This window comes from Emydura macquarii, unplaced genomic scaffold, assembly GCF_026122565.2.
Source record: "Emydura macquarii macquarii isolate MOO-44397 ecotype Brisbane River unplaced genomic scaffold, CSIRO-AGI_Emac_v2 contig_1499, whole genome shotgun sequence".
Taxonomy (NCBI): domain Eukaryota; kingdom Metazoa; phylum Chordata; order Testudines; family Chelidae; genus Emydura; species Emydura macquarii.
The window spans coordinates 252984-264288 of NW_027131636.1; the positions used below are offsets into that span (position 1 = coordinate 252984).

Here is an 11305-nt window from a genome sequence, read left to right on the forward strand (position 1 = left end):
AGTTTGTGATTCCTGTTTCATGACTTTATTAAAGGGCTCAGCCATAGCACTTCCATAGGTTCAGTTAGATGCTTTTTGAGTACCTACAGGATTTAAATTGATAGTTCAGCATCACCTAATATTTCATGGCAGTAATGAAGTTTCTTTTTCCTGTTGAATTTTGTGGTGTTAGCAAGATGCATAACTTAGCTGTGGAATAACTGATGCAGTATACCTTTTGAATCTTGCCTCTACATCCTGTATATCCTTTTTCTTATGGTTACCTTACTAATCACAACCATTGATGTTAGAACAATTAGTGAATTAAATGCATTGCCTATTAAAAATTCCCTTTTTCCTCCAGAGTTGATACTCTGTATCACCCCAGATTTCCTATCTAAGGAACTTCTTTTGCTTTATTACCTCAACCACTTTTTACATTTTGTTTTCTGTTAAACCTACTCATCCTCAAGATATCAGATGCCATCTGTTTGTAGAATCATAGAATATTAGAGTTGGAAGGGACCTCAGGAGGTCATCTAGTCCAACCCCCTGCTCAAAGCAGGACTAACCTCAGCTATATCATCCCAAATCAATCAAATCCCAATTAAACAGGATTAATTATTGTTTTATAATGGCAAAGTCACAGGTCTGAACTTTTTAAAAAAGTGGATCCTGGCAGCTATATCTGAAGCATATAAGTAAGCCAGAAAAACCCACACCACTCTTTCTGAAAGTCTCAGTACATTCAGTAAAGTCTGCATTTGCATTTTAGGCAAAAAGAAAATGTCATATGAAGAAGTTTGCAGAGAGACCACTTAGAAATCTCTCTGTTCCTTCACCAAATATGACTACAAAGTAGATGCTGAATTTTATCAGATACTGCTTTTGGTACTGTCCACTATTTTCATAGAATCATAGAAGATTAGGGTTGGAAGGGACCTCAGGAGGTCATCCAGTCCAACCCTTGCTCAAAGCAGGACCAACCCCAACTAAATGGTGCAAGTCCTGGAGGAACCAACAGGGGCCATGCTCCTCTTGACCTGCTGCTCACAAACAGGGAAGAATTGGTAGGGGAAGTAGAAGTGGGTGGCAACCTGGGCAGAAGTGACCATGAGACTGTAGTGTTCAGGTTCCTGACAAAAGGAAGGAGACAGCAGAATATGGACTCTGGACTTTAAAAAAGCAGACTTTGACTCCCTCAGGGAGCTGACGGCCAGGATCCCTTGGGAGGCTAATATGAGGGAGACAGGAATCCAAAATTGCTGGCTATATTTTCAAGAAACCTTATAGAGGGCTCAGGAACAAACCACCCCAATGTGCAAAAAGAATAGCAAATAGGGCAGGCAACTAGCTTGGCTTAGAGAAATCTCCGGCTTGATGTCTAGTTGGCAGCTGGTAACAAGCAGCGTGCCCCAGGGGTTGGTCCTGGGGCCAGTTTTGTACAATATTTTCATTAATAATGTGGAGGATGGAGTGGATTGCACACTCAGCAAGTTTGCATATGACATTAAGCTGGGGGGAGTGGTAGATACGCTGGAGGGTAGGAATAGGATACAAAGAGACCTAGATAAGAAAGGGAAAAAAGTGTTCCAGGTAATTACAGGCCTGTTAGTTTGACCTCAGTAATATGCAAGGTCTTGGAAAAAATTTTGAAAGAGAAAGTAGTTAAGGACATTGAGGTTAACGGTAATTGGGATAAAATACAACATGGCTTTACAAAAGCCAAACCATGCCAAACCAACCTAATCTCCTTTTTTGAGAAGATAACAGATTTTTTTAGACAAAGGGAATGCAGTGGATCTATTTTACCTAGATTTAATAAGGCATTTGATACGGTTCCACATGGGGAATTATTAGTTAAATTGGAAAAGATGGGGATTAATATGAAAGATGGATAAGGAACTGGTTAAAGGGGAGACTTCAATGAGTCATACTGAAAGGTGAACTGTCAGCCTGAAGGGAAGTTACTAGTGGAGTTCCTCAGGGATCAGTCTTGGGACCAATCTTAGTTAACCTTTTTATCACTGACTATGGCACAAAAAGTGGGAATGTTCTAATACATTTTGCGGATGACACAAAGTTGGGAGATATTGCCAATACAGAAAGCTCTGGATGACCTTGTAAACTGGAGTAATACAAATAGGATGAAATTTAATAGTGGAAAGTGCAAGGTAATGCACTTAGGGACTAATAACAAGAACTTTTGCTATAAGCTGGAGATGCATCTGTTGGAAGTGACAGAGGAGGAGAAGGAACTGGGTATATTGATTGATCACAGGATGACTATGAGCCGCCAATGTGATGTGGCCATGAAAAAAGCGAATGTGGTCCTTGGCTGCATCAGAGGAGGTATTTCTGGTAGAGATAGGGAGGTGTTTGTACTGTTATACAAGGCGTTGGTGAGACCTCATCTGGAATACTGTGTGCAATTCTGATCCCCTGTTTAAGAAAGATGAATTTAAACTGTTACAGGTGCAGAGGAGGACTACTAGGATAATCCGCAGAATGGAAAACATGCCTTACCAGAGGAGACTCAAGAGCTTCACTTATTTAGCCTAACCAAAAGAAGGTTGAGGGGATATATGATTGCTCTCTATAAATATATCAGAGGACTAAATACCACGGAGGGAAAGGAATTATTCAAGTTTAGCACCAATTTAAGTTTAGTGCCAATAAGAACTAATGGATGTAAACTGGCTATCTGGAAGTTTAGACTTAAAATTAGATGCAGGTGTCTTACCATCAGAGGAGTAAAGTTCTGGAATAGCCTTCCAAGGGGAGCAGTAGGGGCAAAAAACCTAGCTGACTTCAGAACTGAGCTTGATAAATGTGAGGAGGGGGTGGTATGATGGGACAGCCTAGTTTGGCAATTGACTGATCTTTGACTACTGGTGGTAGATATGCCAGTGGCTTGTGAAGGGATGTTAGATGGGGTGGTTTCTGAGTTATTACAGAGAATTATTTCCTGGGTGTGCGGCTGGTGAGTCTTGCCCACATGCTCAGGGTTTAACTGATCACCATATTTGGGGTTGGGAAGGAATTTTCCCCCAGGGCAGATTGGCAAAGGCTCTGGGGGTGTTTGACCTCCCTCTGAGGCAATGGGCACAGCTTATTTGCTGGTGGATTCTCTGTACCTTTAAGTCTTTAAACCATGATTTCAGGACTTTAATAACTCAGTCATAGGTTCGAGTTTTATTACGGGAGTGGGTGGGTGAGGTTCTGTGGCCTGCATTGTGTAGGAGGTCAGACTAGATGATCATATTGGTCCCTTTTGATCTTAGAGTCTGAGTCTGTGAGATAAATTGGAAGATTGGGCCAAAAGAATACTAATGAAGTTCAACAAAGACAAGTGCAGAGTCCTGCACTTAGGCAAGAAGAATCCCATGCACTTCTACAGATGGTACAAACTGGCTAGGCAACAGTTCTGCAGAAAAGAACCTGGGGGTTATAGTGGACAAAAAGCTGGGTATGAGTCAACAGTGTTCCCTTACTGCCAAGAAGGCTAATGGCATATTGGGCTGCATTATTAGGAGCACTGCCAGCAGATTGTAGGAAGTGATTATTCCCCTTTTTTTCGGCACTGGTGAGGCCACATTTGGAGAATTGTGTTCAGTATTGGGCCCTCCAGTACAGGAAGGATGTAGACAAATTAGAGAGACTCCAGTGGAGGGCAACAAAAATTATTAGGGGGCTGGAGCACATGACTTATGAGGAGAGATTGAGGGAACTGGGCTTGTTTAGTCTATAGAAGAGTGAGCGGGAATTTGATAGTGGCTTTCAAGTACCCGAAGGAGGGTTCCAGGGAGGATGGAACTAGGCTATTCTCCTTGGTGGCAGATGACAGAACAAGGAGCAATGGTCTCAAAGTGCAGAGGGGGAGGTCTAGGTTGGATATTAGGAAAAACTTTTTCACTAGGAGGGTGGTGAAGCAGTGGAATGGGTTGCCTAGGGAGGTGATGGAATCTCCATCCTTCGTGGTTTTTAAGGGCCGGCTTGACAGAGCCCTGGCTGAGATGATTTAGTTGGGGTTGGTCCTTCTTTGAGAAGTGGGTTGGACTAGGTGGCCTCCTGAGGTCCCTTCCAGCTCTCATCTTCTATGATTCTAAATCATCTCAGCCAGTGCTTTATCAAGCCGAACACTTTCTATCCACCTTATAGTCCATTCATCCAACCTATGGATCCAACTTACTGTCAAGAATACTGTGGGAGACCATATCAAAAGCTTTGCTAAAGTCGAGATATGTCCACCGCTTTCCCTACATCCTCAGAGCCAGTTATCTCATCATAAAAGACAATCAGGTTGGTCAGGCATGACTTGCCTTTGGTGAATCCATGCTGCTTTTCTTTTGTCCTGTCTCTCTTAGCTCTGCTCTCCCTCCCTGTTTTCTAGTCAGAATGCTTCCTGCTTTCCAATAGCCCTCTGGACTCGTGGGTATACTATGTATGAGAATAGTCAATTTACTCATACTATAATGTCTTCTCATAACAAGAAATTCACTAGTCTGGATTTTTCCCACCCTTGTATATACTTGTTTGAAGTTTTAGCATTTAAATTTTGTAAGTTTGGGACTTTGTTATACTTTACGGGCTCACACAAAGAGAGCAATTCAAGCACCAAGAATTTTATGCAGGGAACAGTTTCTGTGGGCTTTTATTAGCCTACTCAACCCCAAAAGCCTTCAGACTAGTGGATGTATTATTATGTTAAGACATATTTATAAAAAGAAAAATAGTCTGTTTCTTCTAATGACTGTCTCCATCATTCAATTAAAATAGTGTGTATTTGTGTAGATTATTTTAGGCAAGAAGAAAAACATTCAATCGAAATTCTGGACAGTTTTGAGTCATTGTGTCAGTAGTTGTTCTAACACCTCAGTATTGGATTTGCTGTGAGATAACACATTGGCTCCTCAAGTGTCAAAATGTCATCTGTTTAAACATGTAGACAATAACATGATATATACAATTTGTGTTACCATTCTCATCCTCTAGAGGGAAGTCTATTTGTCCAAGTAATACCCTAACATCTGTGCTAGAGAGGGAAATGCAGACAAGGCCTCCACCACCTATTCCTCACTACAGACAAACAGATAAGTAAGAACTATTTAGTTATTTAAGTGTTTTTGTTAAGTTAATGTTTAAGAAAATTATAGTGTAGGCCAGAGCCCTCACCCCTTTGTCAGGTTATCTCAGTCTTGAATTGCCATACTCACACTATTTTAATCCTGGGCTTCTCTTAAACAGATTGCTAAATGTGACAAATTATGCTGAAATGTATTATAATGCAAGGACATTCATTAGAGACCAACTATGCCACTCTGGTTTTTAATCAAGAGTAGTAATGAACATTATATGAGTGCTTTTGTTGTGTTCACACTACATGACACATCATTTATTACTTTGTTGAAATAAACAATTTATGAAAGATCTTGTATATACTGATGGGTTCTGAACATTGATGATCTTCTGAGGGAAAAAAATCTAGAAATCAGGGATTTGCTCACTAATGTGTCTGCCCACATCATTGCAGCAATTTTTTAAAAAGTAGAATGTATGGGAGCAGTAGAAAGGGATAGAAGATTTCATATCTAAAAATGTAATTTATATGAATATTGTGTCCAAGTGTGGTTGCCCCATTGAAAGAAAGGTATAATGTGTGTATATTGGGGGAAAAAATGCACCAAAGCAGTGAAAAACGTTAGCTATGTACATAGTTACAGTTGACAAAATTGCAGAGACTGTGACTATTTAACACGAAAAGGAGTTATTCAAAATTAAAATTTAACAGAACTGAACTGACCCTTCTCTCTACCTCTCTCATAATGAGAACAAAGGGTCACTCATTGAAATATCATGGGAATAAATTTAGTGCCACCAAAAATAAATACTGTTTTTACTCTGCATTGTCTGTCTGTGTAATTGGTTATTGTAAGAATACTGTAGCTAGACTTTTAAAAGGCTGGATAATTATAACCACTTTTAACTACTCTAACAAGCTAAGATATGGGTAATTATTTCATGGCATATGTCTATAGTAGGTATTGTTTCCTCTATAGACAGCACTGCACAACTGGTGACGTGTTAGTGGCCAAAGAGGGCAAAAGGGGGGAGTTCACATTCCTTGGGTACTAACTGCTGCTGGGGACAGGATACCAGATTCTCTCCTTGGCTGTATGGTCTTATCTAACACACCAGTTCCTGAGTTTGTAAGACACGGTGGCTTTGCACATGCATAGGCTTTTAACATTCTGGGTTTCACAACCACCAGTTTTATTTGCTTCGTTTTGGCTCTCAAAACATTTTGCTGTATCTGGATTTAAGACGATCATACCCTTAAAAGAATATTGGGAAACCACAGGCTTTTGGTGCAGGGAATGTCTTCTGTTCTAGATTTTGACACTATCTATCAGAATAGAGGCCTAACTCTGGCCTGGGGCTTTTAGGAACTACTGGAATGCAAATGAATAATAATAAAAGACTTCATTCCTTGAGAAGATCCAGTTCACCAGAGGGTAAAATAATAGATTCAAGATTGAACATCCAAATTAAAACATCTGCATCAATACCTAAAACAAGGCTCTTAAATCAATGTTTAGACACATATATAAAAGAAGCCTGATTTTCAGTGGTGCTGAGCTCCTGCATCTCCCATTTACTTCAGTGGGATTCATAGAAAATTAGCACCTCCTGGAAAACCTGCCCACTTATATTTAGGAGCTTAATTTTAGGTGGCTAGGTTTGAAATTCTTGGCCTCTGGATTAGAATTATTTGTAAATAATTTACTGTAATTTGTTTTTTAAAAAAAAATGTAATATTGAAATGTTGACATTTTAGTGGAAAGAGAAGTTTCAGAAGCCCTCATGTCACTGTCTTCAGATATATGCAGTGGTGTTGTAGTTGTTTTGGTCCCAGGGTATTAGAGAGACAAGGTGGGCGAGGCAATATCTTTTATTAGACCAACTTCTTTTGGTGATAAACTCAAAAGCTTGTCTTGCTCACCAACGTAAGTTGGTCCAGTAAAAGATATTTCCTCACCCATCTTGACTGTCTTCTGATAACAGTTAATTAACATTAATTGTGTAGTATAGATTTCATTAATTGTTATCCTTTGTTTTTATATATAGCTGAAACTTGATCTGCACCCTCACTTCAGAGATAGACTTTTTCTTTTTTACCTACATTTTTTAAAAGGACAATATTCTGAAAATTGTCTCTTCTATAACAAAATAAACTTTCTAAATATCATCGTGTTGTACATAAATTGCTTAATACTGGAATGGCTGAATTGCTAATATTAATAGTTATGAAAAGCACAGTTAATAAAAAGTAGTTGTTTGTTCAGTAGGCACTGAAATATACATTAGAGTGCATACATAAGATTTATTTAATGTCTGTAAAACTTTGTAACAGCTTTTTAATGCATGGTGTTTATTGAGCTTGCTGTCCAGTGGCATAATATATCATGAGATGTTATGGTGTTTTAATATCAGTTTGGGAAAGTCAGTGTGCTGTCCTTTATTTTGTAACTTTATTGTTCATTTAACTGAGAATTGCTTTTGGTAATATTTGATGGTTTTTTAATTTCAGGAATAATGGAAACAGTGGCTTGCAGAAGACATTAAAAGAGGAGCCAGTGATTGACTACTTTGATGTCCAAGACTGAAATGATTAATTTGAAATTATTATTTGGAAAAATGGAGGTGAAGATACTGATTTATCATGCAAGATGCTCTGTGGATAATTAAATGATTAAGTATTCAGTATGTTCAAAGTTTAAAATAGTAAAAAAGCACTGGTAAGTTAAGTTAATGAGAAACATAGAATAGTCAAGAAATTAACTAAAATTTGAGCTCTGAATATTGCAAGATTAGCTATTAAAGGCCAAATTCTGGCTTCAGATGGATGTGCACAGCTCTCATTGAATGCACTGAGAACTGCATGTGTTCATCAAAAGCCAGAATATGGCTTTTCTTTTATTATATAAATGAAAGTGATATTTTAAGATTGCAAATTTTCAGCTGCTGTGCATATTTTTACATAATTTGCAGGTGCTAGTGTATTTTTCACCTCCAGAATGGTACCTTTTTCTTCTCTGTGTGGAAACAGAGTATCTTTAATGATGTGAAACTGAATATCCTTTAATTTTTAGCTGAAAGAACTGGTAATTAAACTGATTCTATTGGGGTAATGATATTAGTGGCAAACATTCCAAAGATTTATGCTAAGGGATCCAACTGCACTGTTAAAAATGAACAACTAAATCACAAATCACTATAAAATAATCCTAGCGGATATATTTTCAAAGCTTTTTCATGTGGTTTTAAAAATTCCATTTCTGCTACATATATATCAAATTTGTGAGTAATGTGTCCGAGTTATTCCCACATGGAATAAAACTAAAATTTAGCTCAGCTCTACAATAAGGTACATATTCCCAGTGCACACTGACACATGCTAATAAGGAGTATATCTCATGTTCACTAATATTTGAGGATTTTGGTACCTTCCAGTTCTTGTTCTTGAGGTGAAGGAGGGGAAAAGCTGTTTTGTTTGTTTGTATGTTTGTTTGTTTGAGCAAAAGAATAATGGCTTAGTTTTATTTGTGTTTTATTTAGTTTAGTTTGTATATTAAAACCTAATAGAAGGATTAAATTAAAAATGAAAAAAATATTTCATTCACGCTCTTGAACAGTCAGAACCTCAGGTATGACCTTGGTGCTCCATAGAGATTGAATCATATGTCTAGGACTGTTAAGATGATGGCTTCATTGGGGATTTATAATTTTTTCTTCTATGCAAATTTAGAGCATTATATATATATGTGAGGGTTGTGCTGGAATATGGGCTGAGTTTGCAGCAACTCTTGAAAAGTACATAAGAAAGTCTGGCGTGTTAAATCCCTTTCAGTGAAAGCAGCTTTTTAATAATAACACTACACTTGAAATATATTAAATTTTACACAATTCAGTTGCCAACACAATCTCCTGGATATCAAATTGCTTCACATTAACAGTTGTCCTCCTGAGGAAGGAGAGCTGAGGATCTTTCTGTGGAGGACGGTAGTGGACCAGATATTCAGCTGGTATAAATTGTCATAGTTTCTTTGACTTCAGCTGAGCTACAACAGTTTATCCAAGTTGAGGATCTTGTCCCTTGTGCTGATAAGCTCCTTATTGCTCACACTACTCTGCTCTGTTTATCTCATCCCTCCTGACTGCGCACAGCCCTAGAGGTTATTCACTTGTGCAGCTCTTTGTGCTCAAGGGCAACTTCTCTCTGCATGTCCCCCAAGTGATTGTGAAACTTCTAAGGGCCATTAGCCCACAGAGGCTCATTTTGAGGTGGGTATGATCCATAACACATTGAGACTTGAGAGTACTATAATGTTCTACATTGTCAATATGTTATGGTTTTCTGTTTTTGCATGTGTATAAAACCCATTTTATTTTGGAAATGACAATGCGATGTAATGTGTTTCTAATGAAATGTTTGAGATATATTTTCTCCTTTTAAAAGAATGTTTAAAAGGAATGTTTACCTATTTTTCTTTTATGATTCTTCATACAATGAGTTTTACATACAATGAAAATAATTTTCCTTACCTTTTTCCTTTCATTTGGTGAACAGAAATGAACTTTTTTTATTGATTAATCTTAAATAAACTAGCTGTCGTACTTTGGCATGACAGTGCACCAAATTCTTAAACAGGTTGAGCCCTAGTCCTGTAATGTGCTGAGCATTTTCAGTTTTTGTTAACTTCAGCGATAGAATAGGTTGCTCAGCACCTTTCTAGAAGTGTGATCCTGCAAACACTTACACAACTAAGTAGGCCTAACATGTGAGAGAGCGTCCAATTTATTTCAGTGTCACTGCCTGACTGAGTGTTTGCAGGATAGGTCCATAGTTGGTGACCCTACATGAATTTACTTTTACATAGGACTTCACTTAAAATAACTAAAACATCACTTACATACTTGTTTGAAATTTGTATGAGGCTTTTGTAGCAGTTGTCTATCTCATGTACTTTAATTTGTATTTTTAACGAATTGTGATTTTTTAACTTAAATGTGAGGTGGCTGGGGAGCAGTCTAGGAGAGCTGAATAGATCTTTTAACACCTCCAACTTTTAATCAGAAGAAGCAGAGAATTTTCAGTTTACCAGATAAGTCTAATAAATATTGTGAATTCATATATACAGAATAATCATAATGTCTTATCTTATATGAAATGTCTTAAGAAAAGTTTATCCCAGTTGTGAATATTCACATATCACCAGCCCTGTTTTAATACTGATGTCAAAACCTATACAACAGCTTTTAAAAAATCACAGGTATTGAAATGTTTGTTCAAAATTTCTTATTTTAATAGTTCAGTTAAAAAGATCATTCGTCCACTTCTCTGGGGAGTACCAAAACAAGTTTTTTCCAAATTATAATTTTACAGCTTTAAAAATTAATTTATCTAGGTTTAATTGGTTCTGCCTTCTGTTCTGGTTTGCTATTGATCCAACATCTGTCCATAGTTTGTATGGAGAATTATACAAGTGACTGTAGTTTTGAAATCTGTGACAACTATTACATCATTTTACTGCATATGTGTGCCTGATGGGAATGCTTTTCTAATATACCATTTTGTATTTCTTATTTCTGAGTTGGCTCTTTGTATCATTCTCTTAGATACAAAGAGAGTGAGAAAGTAAGAGTGAAATCCTGGCACCATTGATAGTCAATGATATTGAGTTCAGTGGGGCCAGTATTTCACCTTTGGTCTGTGAATTACATTTCACAGATCTCAGAACAATACTGCATTTTGTAAATTGTTCTGTATTGAGTACATTACAATAAACAGATTTCCTTTGAAGTAAACTGTGAGGAAGGGTAAATTGGTTAGAATACGTATAACTTTACCAAGTGCTTTTAAACTACTGTATAAATAATACAGGAAAAATTTTGACATTGGGGCTTTGTAACTGTTCAGTGGTTTAATGTGTTAAGAAGTACTCTTATTATTCAGTGCTTAATGTACATTAATCTGTGTATAATCTAAAATCCTCGCTGTGCAAGTTTGCTATGGAGACCACTGTTCTTGTGGCAGTTTTACAGTATGTGCCTCATGACGAAGCAAGCAAATGAGCATTGCTCTAAAACACTCTTTTCATAAGTTACTTTGTGATATCTTTATATATATTTCACTTGATTCTTTTCAAATATTGTGGTGTAATAGGTAACTTACTGTATAAAGCTGTAATAAAATTAAATTCAAATTGCTATGCTTTGTAGTTGTTTGCTAGCTTTTAAGTACGCATACATATGTTGGGAGGTT

At 37.3% G+C, this 11305-nt stretch overlaps 1 protein-coding gene across 1 annotated transcript in view; it reads left to right on the forward strand.

Annotated features, from left to right (window-relative positions):
* Positions 1-11250, forward strand: part of NFX1 (nuclear transcription factor, X-box binding 1) — a 211473-nt gene extending 200223 nt beyond the window's left edge. Inside the window, exons 23-24 of the mRNA XM_067554685.1 lie at positions 4975-5076; positions 7571-11250. Of these exons, the coding sequence (XP_067410786.1) occupies positions 4975-5076; positions 7571-7646 (178 nt within the window). The 3' untranslated portion in view covers positions 7647-11250. The remainder of the gene's footprint in view (positions 1-4974; positions 5077-7570) is intronic.
* The last annotated feature ends 55 nt before the right edge of the window (positions 11251-11305 follow it).